The sequence below is a fragment of the Crocuta crocuta genome, unplaced genomic scaffold (assembly GCF_008692635.1).
Source record: "Crocuta crocuta isolate KB4526 unplaced genomic scaffold, BGI_CrCroc_1.0 scaffold504, whole genome shotgun sequence".
Classification (NCBI taxonomy): Eukaryota; Metazoa; Chordata; class Mammalia; order Carnivora; family Hyaenidae; genus Crocuta; species Crocuta crocuta.
The window spans coordinates 153,339-173,071 of NW_027527818.1; the positions used below are offsets into that span (position 1 = coordinate 153,339).

At 39.8% G+C, this 19,733-nt stretch overlaps 2 protein-coding genes across 3 annotated transcripts in view; both read right to left on the reverse strand.

Annotated features, from left to right (window-relative positions):
• Positions 1 to 6,477, reverse strand: part of TRIM6 (tripartite motif containing 6) — a 21,782-nt gene extending 15,305 nt beyond the window's left edge. The window contains exon 1 of one of the 2 annotated variants that reach the window (XM_077775510.1): positions 6,266 to 6,477. The gene's annotated coding sequence lies outside the window, so the exon portion shown is untranslated. Of the gene's footprint in view, positions 1 to 4,479; positions 4,542 to 6,265 lie in introns of those variants that run through there. The other variant, XM_077775516.1, reaches the window with a different exon arrangement.
• A 2,449-nt stretch (positions 6,478 to 8,926) lies between these two features.
• Positions 8,927 to 11,857, reverse strand: LOC144241138 (olfactory receptor 52B6-like). Its single transcript, XM_077775590.1, has 2 exons — positions 11,844 to 11,857; positions 8,927 to 9,950 (listed from the first exon to the last, which is right to left on the reverse strand). Exons 1-2 carry the CDS (start codon positions 11,855 to 11,857, stop codon positions 8,927 to 8,929), a joined length of 1,038 nt encoding a protein of 345 aa, XP_077631716.1.
• Between the last annotated feature and the right edge of the window lie 7,876 nt (positions 11,858 to 19,733).

Genomic DNA, 19,733 nt, shown 5'->3' on the forward strand with positions numbered 1-19,733 from the left:
CGGGGCGGGGCCCCCACTCCTGGGGTGTGGTGGCCGGGGCCCCACCTGCCAGCGGGGGCGCTGTTCCGCTCACCTAGGAGCCGCGGTCTGGGGCTTTGGAGAACACCTGAGCGCCAGAGAGGGCACTTGTGCGTCGTCTTCACTTTCCCTAAGTTTTCCGACCTCATGTCAGTGTTGAGCAACACTGATAATACACCCGTACGCTCTATTAAATTGTCTGAATAAAAAATCCATACGTATACGAGTAGGTAAAAATAACCTCCTCGCATCATAACGGTATATTTTGCAGATAACATTAAAATTTATTAACTTACAAAAAATTGTATCTGCAATTTTAACCACTGTGACCTATGAACACCACGAGAGAGGGTAAGTAACATATTTTTAGGTCCTTGTGAATACACGCAATGCTTAGGAAGGCTGGGAACTGTAACTGTAAGGTTTCGATGGCACAGCAACTCTTAAGAATAAATGGGTTATTTGTCATAATAATTATTTTTAAGTACAAGTTCTTTATATATTCTAGATACAAGTCCTTTATGAATTCCATGATTCGTAAGTATTATTTCCCATGCTAAGAGTTGTCTCTTCATTTTCTTGATTGCATTCTTTAGAAGAACAAGTTTTGAATTTTGATGAAACTCCTTTTTTGTCACTTATGCTGTTGCTGTCATATCTGTGAAGGCATTACCTAATCCAAGGTCATGAAGAATTACTCCTATGTATTTTTAAAATTTTTATAATTTAGGGGTGCTTGAGTGGCTCAGCCGGTTAAGTGTGTGACATGGGCTCAGGTCATGACCTCACTGCTCATGAGGTGGAGCCTGGCATCCGACTCTGTGCTGAGAGCTCAGGGCCTCCAGCCTGCTTCAGATTCTGTTTCCATCTCTCTGTCCCTCCCCTGCTTGCACTCTCTCTCAAATATAAAATAAAAATAACATTAAAAATTTTTAAATTTTTATAATTTAGCTCTTATATTTAGGTTTATAATCTATTTTGAGTTGATTTTTATTGTATGAGATAGAGGTCCAATTTTATTCTTTTGCTTGTAGATATCCAGTTGTCATAGGACCATATTTTTTCCCCACTGAATTATCTTAACATAGTTGGCAAGCCACTAAAGAGTTTTAATAAGGCGCGTGCCAACGTGTGTGTGTGTGTGTGTGTGTGTGATGGTAGGGGGCAGGTAGGGAATGACATGTTCTGAATTTATAAATGTCATGTAAGAAAAGATCACCTGGCAGCAGTAAGTCGGGTAAAGAGGTCTGGAGGTCACAAATGCCTAAATCCAGGGAGAGTAAATGTCTAGCCATTGCTTTAGTACAGATGAAAACATGCTTAACTAGATGCTACTGAGTTTAGATGAAAGAGAATAGATCTGGGAAATAACTGGTTTTCTCTCCATGGGAGCTGGTGATAATGTGTTGGTGGGGATTAAGGATAAGTAATTCTAGGTTTACATACAGATTTCTTACTCTCACATCTTAATGAAGGACATGAAGAAGAAGAGGTGAGTTAAGAGATGAAGAATACAAGTAAGAAGAGAAATGTGAAGTGATATTCAAGGGAGCACACTGAAAGAACGTCTTTCCAGGGAGAGCACCCTGAAGAAACAGAGCAGGGCCAAGGAGAAAGCTCAAGGGAGCTCTGATGTTAAAGAACACCTGGGGTGGGACAAAATAGATAAAAGGAATTCAGAGGTATGCATACTTCCAGTTATAAAATAAATGTCACAGAGATGAAAAAGTATAGTATAGGGAATATGGTCAATAATATGTAGTAACTCACTATGATGACAGATGGTAACTACACTTAGTGTGGTGAGAGCTGAATATTGTATAGAATTGTCGAATCACTATGCTGTACATCTCAAACTAATATGACACTGTATGTCAACTATACTTCAATAATCAAAAAAAGTTTTAGCCTATTTATTTTGAGAGAGAAAGAGAGAGAGAGAGAGAGCACATGCAAGTGGGGGAGGGACAGAGAGAGAGGGGAGAGAGAATTGAATGCAGGCTCTACACCATCAACACAGAGCCCAATGTGGGGCCTGAATCTATGAACCACAAGATCATTACTTGTTAAGACAGACACTTAACCATCTGAACTACCCAGGAATAAAAAAAAAAAAAAATTAATGTTTTGTTTATTTTTGAGAGAGAGAGAGAGAGAGAGAGATGGAGTATGAGCGGGGGTGGGGGGGTGGCGGGCAGAGAGAGAGGGAGACAGAATCCACATACCAGACTCCAGGCTCTGTGCTGATGTGGGGCTCGAACCTGTGAACTCTGAGATCATGACCTGAGCCAAAAGCAAGAGTCTGACACTTAACGGACTGAGCCACCCATGCACCCCTAAAAATTTTTTAAAGGAGAAGCCTGAGGTCTAGGAAAGGTGCAAGGAAGAATGACATCTAGGACAGGAATTAGCTCAAAACTCTTTCATCAAAGCCTTTTAAAACAGGAAGATAAACCAAATACATAAAAAAATCAAGTAGTAGATGACTGATTCCATTCAATACAACTTGCATTTCTTCTCTGACTTGTATTTCTCCTGAAATTAGCCACTCCAAAATTCCAAGTCAACTGTCACACTGTTTTGTTGTTTTTTTAAATGTCTTTTTATCTTTCAAATCAGTTCTCTTACCAAGTTTTTCTTGATATTGCTTATTTTCTTGATTCTTATTTCCCTGCAATGTTGAAACCCTATTTCATGCAAGCCCAATCCACCGCTCTCACTCTTCACAGGCCTTTAAAGACTCAGTTTTTGCTCCTGAAATTCAGGTTATCACAGAAAACATAGTGAAAGATAGAAATCCACTTTACCAAGAAACTCTGAGAAACTTAACTTATATATGTTTGCCTTTAGTTAACTGGCATATTAGGTACTGATTAGGAATGGTCCTGTAATGTGTCTGCTAGTTTACTTTCCATTCAATACATATCTTATGTAGGGTTTGATTTTTATTATCTTATAGGCAGTGGAAAGTGCAGTTATTTGTATTTTGGGTAGATCTTTTGGGTGTCTGTAGGTACACAGTGCTGAAACCAGGGAAGTCAACTCACAGATGATTGAACTAGTCCAAAAGAAATGAAATTAGGGCAATATATTGAGAATATGAAAGAACTGATAATACAAACTGCTGAGCTCAAAAGATTAGGCTCTGTGACAGCAACATATTGGAAGGAGAAGGCAGAATCTGAGTGATTGGTAGGATGGTGAGGACATACCAAGGCAGAGAATGATGGAGATTAAGCAATTTGCTGGAAAAAAAAAAAAAGCATGTTTGTTGTTGCTTTAAATCAAGTTTGCATTACGTAGATATCATTCAGATGAGATTAATACATTCTAATTTCCAAGTATCTAGCCACTAGACTTAGTATAGATTTGTGAGCCAACATAATATGTGGGGGTTAAAGTCAGAGGATTCACTGAGATCTCTGAGGCATATGCCTGAATGATAGGAAACAAGGGGCTGAAGAAAAATACAGTGAACTCTAAGATAAGGGATCATCTCTGTATACTTATGTGAATATCTAAGGTGCCGAACAATGTACAGAACATATTAATTATTCAGAGTTGGCTTGAGGAAGGAAGGTAGAAAGAAGGAGGGGGAAAGGAAAGAAGGGCATGACTTCCTTTTCAGGGATCATCTGAAGAAAGTAAGATAGACTCCTTTTTGCCTCCCAGAAGTATCACAGGCTCTAGACACTAAAGATCTCATTTTTGCATTTTTCAGTGTCCCCTGTTGGGTTTCTAGAATAGTCTGCCTGGGTCTTGTTTTGTGACCTCAGTATTAACTCTTTCTAAAACAGGGTGTATTCTATGATTTCTGGACTTAAGCGGTCTTTCTTTTCTCTCATAGGAGGAGGTACAAAGTGCCCTAGAAAGGAATGCATGGATGGGGTTGGGGTAGAAACTGTTAGTCACTTTGTCTTGTGAGGTATGGTATAAGCCCTTGTGAGAATCACAGGGCAAAGAAGATGAGATATTGAGCAGTTAATAGATATGGGTCATTGATCTGGGTATTAAGGAGTCATGGTCAGCAAGAATGGATGGATGTCTATGGTAGGAGAATTTGGCAAGATCTCAAAGTCAGTGGGGAATGTAGAGTAAAAGGAGCCTCAGGATAGTAGTTCTCCCAGATTCCTGTGTCCTTACATTATTTTATTACTGCAGACTTCACTACTGGTCTGAGATATACTCTTCCTATTGATCTCATTGTTAGGGGTGCTTAACCTCTTCAAATTCTGAAACAATTCTGGGATTTGCAGCATTATAATTTGAACTTTCCATTGTTGTGGAGGGAAGAAGCTGTCTTGCCCTCAGACCATACAATACCCATACCCTAGATGGTGGAATTTCTAGAATTTTTCCATGTTTAGTTTCCATGCTCACTGTAAAAGGCTCTCCCTGGGGTTGGGGTCACGTGAGCTAAATGATCCTTTTCTGACTGAGTTTAGCTCTTTCCATACTCACTCGAATGGCAGGGCAATTTGTCCTCTATGAAGCTTTGACTTCAGTTCAGGAGGCAAAGATTCTATGTTCCTCTGGACTATGGGAAAGACCCAAGGCAACTGTAGAACACTGAGAGCTGCATTCCATGTCAGCAAGATGTTCTACCCTTGTATGCAGAGACTTTAAGAAGCAAAACTAAGAAAAAGCTTATATAATGGTCTTCTAGTGGAGTTTATCAGTTATCTCTGTGTCTGACATAGGGAGATAGTGGAGAAAGAGATATCTCTTTTTAGGTAGGGAAGAGACTGAGAGCAAGAGCTATCTTCTTTCTTAGGCAGCCAACCACGACCTCTCCTGTAGTCCCTTAGCATCTCAAGCAGACACCTAGAAATTTACTTGGAACAAGCACAGGAATATGGTGACTTCTACACCACAGTTCTATAGCACACTGTGTATGCCCAGAATACTATTTTTGTTGCACAAACATCTGGTCTGATCTAGCTGAAAAGGCCACTTTTGTTAGCAAACTCTCTTATCATTTTCCTTCCTCCATGTTTGTATAGTACATTTAATTTCACCAAATACTTTCAAGCCATTATTCAATATTCATGAAAACTCAGGGAAATAAAATGGTCAAGAGATTATAATATTGTTTAAGAGATGAGGACTGAAGCATGAGCTCTAAGAAAAATAGAACAGAAGTCTAAGTATAAAGCATCTACTATCCTAAATGAATTGGATTTACGTTAACATGTTTTATTCATTCATCTTTCTAACATTGTAGTCCCATTCTCAAGAGTATAAATGAAAGCTAGCTGAGAACTTATAAGAAACAAGGCTTACCACCATTAGCCATTAGAGACATATAATTCACAACCACAATAAGATACCATCTCACACCACTTAGAGGGGTATAATTGAAAAGACAAATAATAACAGGTTTTGTTGATTCTATGAGGAAATCGGGACCATCATACACTGCAAGAGGAAATGTAATATGGTATAGTCACTTGGAAAGCAGCCTGGAAGTTCCTCAAAAGGATAAATAGAGTTACCATATGACTTAACCATATAGTCACCATATGACTTAACAATTCTTTTAGATATTCCTAAAAGATACCTAAGATAAATGAAAGCATAATTCCACACAAAACTTGTATCTGCTCATAGCAGCATTATTCATAACAAACAAAAAGTAGAAACAATCCACTCATTAATTTATAAATCAATAAACAAATACTGCAAATGTAGTATATACTCATACAATGGCATATTATTCAGCCATCAAAAGCGTGAAGTACTGATTGATATATGCAACAACATGGATGAACTTAGGAAGCAGTATGCTAAGGAAAGAAACCAGTCAGACAAGATCACATATTGTGTGATTCTATTTATGTGAAAAGTCCAGAATTGATAAATCTATAAAGAGAGAACAGTAGTTTAGTGGTTGCCTCGAATGGAAGTGGGATGGGAGAAAAATGGACTGGTTTTGTTGGGGGAGGGGGGAATGGGAATGTTCTAAAATCGGTTGTGATGATAGTGGCACAGCTTTATGAATACAGTAAGAGATACTGAATTATACACTCAAAATAAGTGAATTGTGTGGTATGTAAATTATATTTCAGGAAAGCTCTTATTTAAATTGAAAGAAAGAAGGAAGGAAGCAGGAGAGGAAGGAAAATAGGAAGGAAGGAGGGAGTGAGGAGGGAAGGAAGGAAGAAAGAAAGCAGGGAGGGAAGAGAGGAAGGAAGGAAGAGAGGAAGGAAGGAAAGAAGGAAAAAAGGAAGGAAGAAACTGGACTTACTTCCTGGAGAAAGAGAAGTGTGGGCTGTGGGCCTTTCAATAGCTCTTATCTGGTGACTCCATCCCTTTACTCAGGGCTTCAAGCTTGCCTCCTCCATTCCATTTAGCTTTCTGTATCAGGGTCTGCTGGACAATAGCCTTTACACAGCTACTTCATGGCCCAAGATGAGCTTTTCTGTGCTCTGTCACCAAGCTTGGGTCACACTTTAAACTTGCAAAATTCCTACAATTCTCCACTCGACACCAGCCCACTGCTGAAGTCTGGCAGGGGAGGTGAAACTCTCTGTAGGGAGGTTGAAGGACACGTGGCTTCACTACCTGTACCGGCATATACAGATCAGGACAGGAAGCTAGGGAAAGTTCTGGGATGGGGGAGGGGTAAAAGGAAAGAATGGAATGAGGCAGTGTCTTGAAGGGATGAGAGGAGCCAGAAAAGCCTGCTATTGGGAGGAATTCAAAGGACATCCAGTCATCCTCAGTCTGTGGCTTTGCGAAGAATGCTGCAACACCAATCAGAAAATTGAAAGAGGAAGGAATGCGTATCTCAAGCAAGGAAGAGCTGTNCATATTGCCTAGTGACAAACAGATGATATGTACGGAATATGGTGAAGACTTTCTCTAAGTCAAGTCTGTGTGGCTTCAGTCTTTGTGGAACTGGGGAAGTTTCCACTCCTAGTAAGCATAAGGGTATGGAATTGGGGCCTAGGGATTCAGACACCATTTAAGTTTTTCAAATATTTTAGTATTATAAAAACTTTGCCATAATTACTAACCTTGTGCACATGTTGTTTTGTCTCTGTGACAGTATGTCTGGAAGGCAATTTCCTTTGTGGTTGCTGGATCAAAGGATAAATGCATGAGAATTTTGTCGAGTTATTTCCAAATTCTACAAAAATTCTGTTGTATTTTATATTCATGAGCAATGTATGAAAGAGTTTGTTTTCTTAATTCTTTGCCAACATGATATTGATCCTTTGGATTATTGTCAATCTGCTAGGTGAGAAATGGTAATTATGGTACAGTCTTAATTTCATTTTCTCTTGTTAAGCATATTCCGATTGACTTTGTCCTCTTTCATCAGACTCGATCATTTTTCCCCTTACATTTTATGGACTCTTTGTGTTTTAGGAAAAATTAACTATTCATCTGTAATATAATTTGAAAATACTTCTTCCCAATTTGACATTGACTTTTGACTTTGCTTATGGTGTTTTGTGTGGTGTTTTTTTTGTTTTGTTTTGTTTTGGTTTGGTTTGGTTTTGGATTTTTACTATGAAAAAAAGGGGAGGCATCTTTTTATTGGAAGATCATAGTGATGTCTCTGTGGAGGAGACATATAAACAGAAAACTGAATTAAATGAGAGAATGAGTCATGTAAAGATATAAGAGGGTGGGTCACCTGAGTGGCTCAATTGGTTAATTGTTTGACTGTTGATTTAGGCTTTAGGTCATGATCTCATGGTCATGGGATTGAGCCCCTGTGTGTGGCTCAGCAATGAGCATGGAGCTTGCTGAAGATTCTCTCCCCTTTCTCCCTATGCCCCTCCCCCACTTGTGTGTGCATGGGTGCTCTCTCTCTCTCTCTTTCAAAAAATAAAAAGGATACAGGAAGAGAATGTCTCCGGCAATAGATTGACAGGTACCAGGGCCTGAAGAGGAGATTAACTTGGTGTATCCGCAAACCAGTAATAAAGTATATGTGTTTTGTAGTAGGTTTACTTATTTTTATTTTAGGGAGAGAGAGACAGTGGGAGCACACACACAAGTGGGGGAGAGGATAGGAAGAGAGACAATTACAAGCAGGCTCCATGTAGAGCCTTATGCAGGACTCAATCCCACAACCCTGGAATTATGACCTGAGCCAAAATCGAGAGTTATATGTTCAACTGACTGAGCCACCCAGGTGTTCCTGTACAGGTGTGATTACAGCAACGTCTACAACAATGTCTAAAGGCATTTAATTTTGATGTTTAAACATTATATTTGGTTGAATTCAGTTATAAATATTAGATTAATTTTTTAAAACCTTTTTTCTCTTTCCTAGTCCTCTATGTATAAGTAAAATTCATGTATGATTATGCAATCTGCTTGGGTCTCAGGACAACTTTTTATTAATTATGAGGTAATGAGCTATTAATTGAGTTGAATGAGCTATTAATTACTAACAGTTAAATCAACAGTACAAATCAAGCTATCATTTGTAAAGCACTTATTATATACCAAGCACCTTTACAATTTTTATATCATATAATGTATCTTTATACATATTATATGTATTATAAAATATATACTATAGAACATATAATATATATTTCTCATACATATGCTAAGGAGGAAATGCAAGTGGACACTGAGAAAAGTCCTACTTGGATGAGAAACTCCAGATAACTTATCACCTATACCCTAATCAATTTTTCTTGAGATGGTGGGGGATCACAAGGTATTGAATAATAGATGGAAGAAGGTGGGGGTGGCTGTTACTGTAAAGATTTCTCAGAAAAGAAATCAAAGGTGGGTTTGAGTAGAGCATGTATGTAAATTAATTGGGACATAGATGATAATAGCATGGTGATAATTGGAAGATGTAGAGACGAGGTTAGGGTGAACATGGGTCAATTAATAAATGCAGAAAGGGATTAAGTTGAGGTCGAATTGAGAACATTTATTTAGATTCCTTGGCAAGATGTGAAAACATCTGTTTAGCCCCTTCCCAAATCTGTTTGGTCCTCACTCCATAAATAATGGGATTGAGCATAGGCGGGAGGACCACATAGAGGTTGGCCATGAGGATATGGACATAGTGTGGGATGTGCCTCCCACCGAACCTGTAGGCAAAGACAGAGAAAAGGGCAGGGATGTAGAAGAGGAGGATGACACAGACGTGGGAGCCACACGTGCTCAGGGCCTTGGACCGGGCATTTCGAGAAGGGAGGCGGAAGACAGCTCGGAGGATGTGAATGTAGGAAACCATGATAAGGATGATGTCCAGGCCTGTGGAGAGTAGGGCAGCTGCCAGCCCGTACCAAACATTGATGGAGATATCAGAACAAGACAGATGGGCGATGCCCATGTGCTCACAAAATGTGTGTGCAATGATGTTGATCCGGCAATAGTGCAGGCGCTTGAGAAGAAAGATGGATGGAAACATGATGATGAAGCTGCGGGCCAGGGTGGCAGCGACGATCTTCCCAATGACGGCGCTCGTGAGGACTGTAGTATATCGCAGAGGGGAGCAGATCGCCACAAAGCGGTCAAAGGCCATGGCCAGCAGGACTGCAGAGTCGGCCACAAAGAGGAAGTGGATGAAGAACATTTGGGTGAGGCAGCCATCAAAGGAAATGTGGCCGGAACCTAGCCAGAAGTTGGCCAGTGCTTTGGGCATCGTGGACGTGGAGAGCAAGATATCTGCACTGGCCAGCATGGACAGGAATATGTACATGGGCTCGTGTAGGCTTGGCTGCGAGAGGATGATGCAAATTAAAGTGCCGTTGCCTGCCAGGGCGGCTACATACATGGCACAGAAGGGGATGGAGAGCCAGATGTGCAGGTGCTCCAGCCCAGGGATGCCAGTGAGGAGGCAGCCTGCCGTGCGAGTGTCGGAGTCGTTCACAGCGGCCGCGCCGCTGGAAGATGAAAGAGCCATGATTTTCTTCAGAGCCCTCGCCTGTGCCAAAGGGGAAACATAGCTTCAGACTTTGTATGCACTAACAGAGTGAACAGAAAGTCTTGCAAACAACCACAGGGTCTGTACACACAGATCCTACAACCTCTATGGGGTCGGCACAGGCATATTCTCTGTAGATGATTACACAAGGGCTCTGCACAGAGTGCACAGTTATAGGCCCTGCCCACAGAGAGGCTCTGTGTTGGTATTCAAGGGTGTTCGACATAGTTCTAAGAGCTTCGGAGGGCTCGAAAACCTCACCAGACTTAGCACAGTGCCACAATTTCTGAAAAGAACAGGAATAGCTAGAACACCAAAAACAATCTCTACAGTTTTTCCAGGTATGTGAACAGTAATGAACTCTGCAAAAGCCCCAGGCTCTGCCCAGAAGGGCCCCAGTCCCACACCAAGGAACAGTTACCTTTTCTTGGCAGACCACATGGAAGAGTAAGATTGGGGGCAGTGGGCACTGCAGACACTATATCTCTTTCCCCCCATCACTGATGCCCAGACAAGTACAGAGGCAGTGAAGGCAGCCTTGGCGTTTAGAAAGAACACTAGGCATTAAGTGGGTCAGAGGTCTGCTCTGTCAATTACACAGGGTGATTTCGGACACCTCACTGTGTTTTCTAACAATTTTCTGATCATTTAAATGAGCATGATTGTTGTCCTGTTGGCATATCACATGAAAATTTGTCTTTGGAAGCTTTTTTAAACTATGAGGTGCCTTCTGAGTCACCCATTTGGCTCTGCAGTGTGATGCAGTTACCAGGAACAAGGAAGGTGTGGAGCCATGCTTCAGAAGGAGAGGCCCTCAGATCAGCATCATCAGGGAACTTGCAGATCCTTGAACTCTACCACAAATCTCATGAATCAGAACCTGGGCTTCGGCAGCAATCTATTTTCTAGCGAGGTCACCAGGTGACTCTGACTCGTGCTAAAGTTTTTGAGCCACTGATAGAAGACCTTTTCCCCTTTCTTCCATATCTAGTCCACATGCCCATTCCTTCTGCTGGGATCAATAGCTTCTCAGTTTTTGGTTTCTGCAGCATTCTCCCTGGAAATGCTCAGATTTCCGCTACATTGAACTGGTGTGATCCTCAGCTCACACGGTCAAGATGTGGAGAAAATGACACAACGATACAAATAGTCTTTACTACCAATTAGGACACTTGACCCCTGAGTTCCATCCCATTGTTCTCACAACGAACCTACAACTTTTTTACCACTGCCCAAATTCCTATCCTTCTATCAATAGAACTTTCTTCCTGTAAAACCCAAACCTCAACTTTGCCTGGAGCCAACACCTCATATAATTATTCCACTCTTGTAGACTTATCTCTGCACCCATTCTTCTCTAATTTCCTCCAGTTTTAGAGAAAGTGGTGTGGCTGTTTTTCCTGTGCTTCAATGATTCCTTTTTTAGAGCTGGAATATAGTTTACTTTACCTAGGTATAAAAAAGCCCCTTCAAATTATTTTACTGATTTATTTAGAGACAATATAAATCACTTGTGATTTTCTATACTGACAGAACAACTGGAAAATTAAATTTTAAAAGTTCCATTACAATATAAACATAAAAGCATACAAAATGTATATTAACAAATCACATGCTTAAAAATAAACATAACTGAAATTTGCAAAGCTTCTACACGGAAAGCTGCAAAGTACTGCAGAGGTTTTTTTAAAACATAAAAAGATGGAGATGTACACCATGTATACAAATCGGAGGACTCAAATGATTGTTAAGATGTCAGTTTTCTCAAAATAAATCTTTAGTTTGCTTTTTAAAATTTAATTTATTTGAATAATAGGCAAATAAAAAATTGTGTATATTTAAGGTGTACAATGTGGTGATTTAGAATGAAATGTACATTGTGAAGTTTTTGCCACAATCAAGTTAATTAACTTACCTTTCACCTCCCATAGTTACTTTTTTGTGTGTGGTCTTAAATTATTTTTAAAACCAGCTGGATAAACACACACACGTATACTTGCACGTGTGCATATGTATACATATGTGCATATGTGTGTAAGTATGTATGTATCTCTAAAAGAATAATTTTCCCATCTATTCTCTGAATCCCCTCTTTCCTACCTCCTCAGAGACTTTGTTCCGCCAATTATCCCCTCTCTTCTATATCTTCAGTTTCTCCTAAATTCTTGGATCTTCCTTCTTGGATCTTTTGTATTTATAAACATTCAAATCTTTATAACCTTGAAAACAAAAAATATAACAACAGCTGTCATAAAAATATCTTATTCTACTAATCTTCCCCACTACTTACTGTTCTGTCTTTCTTCCTTTCTTCAAAGTCAGTTCTTCCAGGGGCACCTGGGTGGCTCAATCGATTAAGCATCTGATTTTGGCTCAGGTGTGAGTGTGAGTGGAAACATTCCTATTCTCTCGTTTTTGTTAGTATTCACTACATATCAACTTTATCCCAGACACTAGCGAATAAGACGCAGCAGTTCACAACTTTCAGCCCCGTGTTGGGCTCTGTGTTGACAGTTCAGAGCCTGGAACCCGCTTCGGATTCTTTGTCTCCCTCTCTCTCTGCCCCTTCCCTTCTCATGCTCTGTCTCTTTCTGTCTCTTAGAAATAAATAAACATTGTAAGTCAGTCCTTCCACACATATCTCTTAAGGCTTTGATTTCTCTGTCCTCCACTGGTTCTTCTACAGTCTCCTGGTCTTCCTTTCCAGTCCATATTAAGGGTAACTCCGTCCCAGCACGATGGTTTACTGGTGGTATTTGCTATCAGGTGTCTCTAACCTCTCCTTACTGCCCACCTGCCCTGGTCAGTCTGGTCTGCTGCCTTAGTTTCATTTAGCCTGCCTGTGCTAGTACCTCCCAAATCTGTATTTGCCGTCTATATTGTTTTCCAAGATACAGATCCACTTACCACATCCTCCCCCCAATTAGTCTGCAGTCCTTCCAGTCTCTAAACTAGACTCCATACATAACCCATGTTTCCTAAAGATAAATATTTCTTAATTATTAAATTAAGATACTAATTTCCCTCTGCCTGAATGATTATCACAAATACGTTGCCCACTTGCTCTGCTAATACTGGATCAAATGCATGCCTCTGAATTTACATTTTGCTTCCTCTACCTCCATCCTCACTTTTATTTACCCAGTTTATATTTCTCATTTGGAAAGACTTTCCTCATCCCTCAAGGCCAGGCTATGTGCTTCCTCTGTGCACCTACGTTCCCCTGCAATGACCTCTCTCTCCACTCAGCACATTGAAATATTTCAGCCCTAATATATTGTGAGCTCCTTCAGGGTTGGGGCTACGTCTTATTCATTGGTGTCTGGGATAGAGTTGAAGTATAGTTGATGCTATCAAAAATGAGACAATAGGTAGATTTCCACTCACACCGCCGTGTAAGTTCACATTGTCAGGGACACACACTCATGCCATAAAAATTATGGGTTTGTAATCCCAGATCCTCTGTCCTCACAGTGACTTCATGTCTGTAGCCTCTGCCTTTTGCACTTATTCTTCCCACAGCACCACTCACCACGCGCATCCTCCACTACCTGCTCCCGCCTCCGTGGGTCCCATCGGCCCCTGTGCAAACTTTTCTTCTCCAGCTTCAGTTCTCCTCCTAGATAGTCAACCTCCAAGACAGCCTTTGCTCACAGTACCTCCCTATCGCTAATCCACGGGACTTGCGTTTCACTCCATTTCAGGCACCCTTGATGTTCCTGCACCCCCAAACTGGGCAGCATCCCCGAGTCCCACTTAAAGTTTTCTCTCCGGCAGCTCCTGTTTTCAGCACCCCCCTCCCACTACTACTTGGAGCCCAGTTCTCTTGACCTCTCATTTTTGCTTCACTCTGCTTTGGGGAAATGACCAAAACAAGTGTTCTTTCTATTCCAGTGAATTCCTATCCCCACTTGTTTTTGAATCCTTTACCTGACAGCTCCATTCAGGAATTTTATTCTTTATAAATGCTCCCCCCCCCAACTTCAGTAAAATAACATTTCCCCATTGTTTCTCAATGTCTGAGGATAGAACTGTGTGCAATTTATGATTCTTGCATCCTCCTTACAGGCCAAGGGTCATTTGCTCATCAGTCTCATGTCCTCACCTGTATAGTGACCCTTCAAACTGCTCTTCTCACCTCACTCCACGGGAGAACAAAATTCACTTCAGTGACCTGACCCATTCTTCCCCTTCACCTCTCCTTGAATGTTGTTACTTATCTTGTTCCTCCATATTAATCACTGCCTCTCCATCCTGATATGTGTGATCCAGACTTACTTCCCTGAGGCCTCCTTTTCAGAATCACAGTTTCTCAATTCAACATTTCATACACAGGTCAGGCTTCCTCCACATATAGAGTTGAATCTTGGGCCTTGCTCCATATGGTGTTTGTTTCCTCTTCTCCTTTGGGAATGGGGATTCTCCTCCCTTGGTGTCCCCTGTCTTCCCTTAATTTCAAACCTCTCCCCTGCCATTTAGGCCAATATGCTTCTGTTCAACACAAGGATCTAAGGGAGGCAAGGACATGCTCTGGCATAGAGCCAGAGAGAAGAAATCTATTGACAGACACTCTGAGCATCTTAGGGGGTGGGCAGTGGTGGTCAGCACCAACTCATTGGCTCTTATAGTGAGAGCTTCCTTTGAACTTGTTTTTCCATTTCCCATTTCAATACTAATTTTCTTCTATGCCTTCAATCCCCTCTCTCCTCTCTCTTTCTCTCAACATTTTGCCTTCCTTAAGGCGATTTTCCTCTTGGGCTTCTTTCATTCATTATCTGCCTAGTGTCTGCCTTCAAATCTCTGCTTCTTTTTAACCTTCCTGCTTTCTTTTCACTCCTTTCCTGCCCTTAAAAATCTATTGCATTTATATATCATCCTGAAGGAAAATATATAAGAATTCTTGTCCCTACTCTTGCTCATTAAAAAATTTGACAAGATTGATCCCTTTTTTGGCAACCATTTCAGGTCAATAGGTAAGGGAGTCATGTCCTCTTACCATGAGCAGGTACCAGTAATTACAATAACGTGGTGGGTACAAAATGTTATGGAATCCACAGGCCACAAGAACAATTCTGCCTGGTAAAGTTAGGGGAGGCTTCACAAAGAGTCAGATTCCAATTGGGACCGAAATGAATGTGATGTGCACACATGTGTGTCCATGTGTGTTTATGATTTTTTGAGTGCTGAGACAATGAATGTGAAAGATGAAGTTTCCATTGGTTGAAATATCTATTATTGCACTAGCACCACACCTTGATGATTTTATAATAAGTGACTTTATAATAAGTTTTAAAATCAGGAAGTATGAGTCATCCTGTTTTATTCTTTTAGGATTGATCTGGCTCTTCTACATCTCTTGTGACTCCATATGGATTTTAGAATGAGTTGGTTAATTTTCTTTTTTGTTGTTGTTGTTTATTTTTTTATTTATTTAGAGATAGAAAGTACAAGCCAGGGAGGGGCACAAAGAGAGGGAGAGAGAGAATCCCAAGCAGGCTATGCACTGTCAGCAAGGAGCCCGATGTGGGGCTCAAACCCACAAACCGTGAGATCATGACCTGAGCCGGAGTTGGATGCCCAGTTGACTGAGCCACCCAGGTGCCCCCAGGTTTGTTAATTTCTATGAGGAATTCTGCCATGGTTCTGGTAGGGATTGAGTTGAATCTGCAGATCAGTTTAGGAAGTATTGTCATCTTCACAATATTGAGTTTTCTATCCATGAACATGGGAAATTTTCCCATTTACTTAGATCTCCTTTAATATTTTTCAACAATATTTTCTTTTTTAATTTGTATTTATTTTATTTTTTGTTGAAGCAAAATTGAGATAAAACATTACATTAGTTTCGGACATACAACATAATGATTTGCTATTTGTATACATTGTAAAATGATCAACACATTGTTTATTTATCATCTGTCACCATAAAAAGTTACATTTTTAAAAATATAATTTATTGTCAAGTTGGTTTCCATATAACACCCAGTGCTCATCCCAGCAAGTGCCCTCCTCCATGCCCATCACCCATTTTCCCTTCTCCCCCACCCATCAATCCTCAGTTTGTTCTCAGTATTTAAGAGTCTCTTATGGTTTGTCTCCCTCCCTCTCCTTAACTATTTTTCCTCCTTCCCTTCCCCTATGGTCCTCTTTTCAACGATATTTTCTATTTTTCAGAGGATAAAATTTATACTTCTTAAACTTCTTCCTAAGTATTTTATTATTTGTGATGTTCTTATAAATTGAATCACTTTTCTAATTTGTTATTAGATTGTTCATTACTAATGAATAGAAGTATAGCAATTTTTGTATATTGATCTTAAATATTGTATATTGATCTATAACCTTGCTGAACTCATATACTACTTCTAATAGTTATTTTTTAGTGGATTCCTTAGGAATTTCTATATCAAGTTCATGTCATCTATAAATTGAGATAGTTTTACTTATTTTCTTCCAATCTAGATGCCTTTTACTTTTTATTCTTGCCTACTTTCCTTGGCTAAGACCTCCATTACACTGTTGAATCAAAGTGGCAAGAGCCTGTATATACATATATGTATCCTACATATACATACATATATTCTTTATTATATACAAGAGCCAATAATAATAAACATCTTTTGGGCATTTACTACATGTTTTGTAAGTTCACGAAATAACTCATGTTTGTCAGAAAGAGTTGTAACTCAAGGGGCACCTGGGTGGCTCAGTCGGTTAAGCATCAGACTCTTGGCTTTGGCTCAGGTCATGATCTCAGGGTTTGTGAATTCAAGACCCACATCGGGCTTGCACTGACAGTGTGAAGCCTGCTTGGGATTCTCTCTCTCCCTCCCTCCCTGCCCCTCCCCTGCTCCTTCCCTCTCAAAATAAATAAACATTTTTAAAAACTAAAAAAGGAAAAAAATCTAACTTAACACTACTTATTGTGATATAGCATTTTGAATGGCATATAGCTACTCCATTTTCAACAAGTCATTTTATAATTACATTAGTGTATTCCAAAGAATTATAATCTTGATGGCTTAATAAAGAGGACAGACAATAGTAAAGATAGTTTTTATATCTGTGAGTTGTTGTTTCTTAGGGATATTTTGTTTAGCTGGTTTTCTGCTCTGAGTATATTTATTTTATATTCCCAAATTGTCTATGTCAAGAACTGTGAGGAGTATGAAATTTTCCTCTACTTGCAAACTAACAAGTTATCCATTTCATGGTGGCTGGTAGAAGACACAAGAATCCTGGGTCAGAGACAAGACAATTTAGTACAAGCAGCCATTGTAGATTTCTCTAGATTTAATTGACGTCCTTCTTCTGTGCCAGAATCCTGTCCAGAAAACCTCACTATATTGATTTTTCATGCCTCCTTAGGCTCTTCTTGGATACAGCAGTTTAGTTTTAAAATGTTTCAGTGTGTTACTATTTTACGTTGATTTTTAAAAACGGAATTTTTATGTATACCATGTGTTTTTATTTTAAAATGTTAAATTTCTTTTTCTATATAGTTGGAAAGAAAGGGTCCCTGTGTGCTCAACTTGATTTTTTGCAACAGAATTTCCACTCTGACCTGTTGATTAGAGAAAGTCAATTTCATGTAAGTTGCTGAAAGATCTGCAAGAGCTCAGGGACACAGCAGAGTCAAAAGAATATATTTTTAGGGAAGCAGGAGGTTACTTTACCCATTTTTCTCAGCCACAATAGATACACTAAGCTAGTCAGCATGCAACCTTTAATAGCTGATGTATTTTCCCTGGAGATATTCTGAACTTATTTTTATCTGATTCAGTGAAATGGAAAGCTTAGTTACCATCACAAAATTACAATGTATCTTCAGCTCTGTCTGTAGTATACAAAGCTTGCTCTTCCTTATAGATTTATTATACTGTTACACAAGACAATTCAAGTGTGAAAGGTCATCGTAAGACACTAAGACTTGAGGTACTTCTTTTTAGCAAGGCATTTAAAAGAATCAATAAAATGAAAGAAAACAAGGGACGTGAGAGAAAAAAGTGGTTTCAAGAATAACTTTGGGTGGCTTAGTCGGTTAAGTGTCCGACTTTCTCTTAGGTCATGATCTCGCGGTTCGTGGGTTTGAGCCCCACGTCAGGCTCTGTGCTGACTGCCAGCTCAGAGCTTGGAGCCTATTTCAGGGTCTGTATCTCCCTCTCTCTCTAACCCTCCCCTGCTCACGCGGTCTCTCTCTCTCTCCTAGAAATAAATAAAAATATTTAAAAAAAAAAGAATAAGGTTTCTTCCATAAGCATGTGAATGTTAATGATACATCTCCAGCCTTATGGTAAACATGAGACAGTCTGCAAAGATTTATGCAAAAGTTTAACTCCTCTTGCTCAGAAGTCCGTTTCTCCAGTCTATGTTACAATGCAGTTACAACTAGCAACCAGAAAGCCCCATTCAATGAGCCAAAAGGCAATGCTCAGATCTACAACCAAATCATCAGAACTTACCCATATCCTTAACCAGTCCACTGTCTTTTCTCCAAACATTCACATAAATGGGATCCAGAATTTAAAAGGTTATTATCACACCATTCTCCCAAGTCAGAACCAGGAGCCTAGCTACTTTAAATTGTTTTTCTTTCAAAAATTACTTTTTTAATATCTGTATATGACTAGTCTACACAAGAATTCTAGCACTTCCTGGTTTCTCCCCTGTGTCCAAAATGCTGAATCAAAGCATGTTTATGTACGATGTCATTTCTAGACCAGGAAAACATTAATGTAAACATTTACACACTAATACTAATAGTACTGACTGTTGACTGGAGTCCTTGGAGTCCCCCAAGATTTCAGAGCCCTCTCTTTGAAAAGTCTTTCCATCCCCTGAGAAAACCAATGAGAAATAAAAAGTTCCACTGTGCAAGTGTGTCTGCCTTTCCTGGCTGGAATTACATTTCTTTGTTCCCATGCCTCACCTCTCATCCAGCTACACTTCTTTCTTTTTATATGTCCTCCCCAATGGTGTTACCTCCTGCACCTTTCTGTTCTCATCTTGGACCTATCCTCTGCAAGCCCTTTAGTGGCTTTCTAACCTCAGAATAAGGTGTCTGTGAGTATTATCTGATAGTGGTAATGGTGGTAGGGGATGTGGGGAGACAGATGGGGAAGATCCAGGAAAAGTCATGGTAGCTAGATTAATGAATGATCCTGCAAAAATATGCATACCCTAACCCCTAGCCCCTGCTCATAGGTTATTTATATGTCAAAGGAGATTTATGGTGGCTAATCACTTGACTTTAAAATAGGGATATTATATTGGAATATCTGAGTGATTCTGATGTAGTTGCAGTGGTCTTATAATTAGAAGAGGGAGATAGAAAAGTTCAGAGTCAGAGAGACAGATGTGACTACAGAGGTTAGAATCATGAGATTTGAGAAACACAATCTACATTTATTGTCTTTGAAGATGGTGGAAACAATAATAAGCCAGGGGTATTTGTGTGTGTGTGTGTGTGTGTGTGTGTACACACAGATATATATATATATATTCAATATTTTCTGGCCCAAATAGGACACAGTGAAAAAGTAAGTAAACAATGAAATAACAATTTTACTCCATTATATGAATGGTTATTCTTGCCTCCTTTTACTCTGGGAGAGACACATGGGAACAGAAAATTTGTCCTTGAGAGGAATTCCCAATCATTAACAGAGGATGCCCACATATCTAGGAAAGAGAATCCAGGAAAATCAAGTAAAATTCAATATAGCCATTTGATTGTTTGTTCGGTAAAATGATTAAGAGCTGTGATTTTATCAGCAAGGGAATGGACTGCATGGTTCAGGATTAC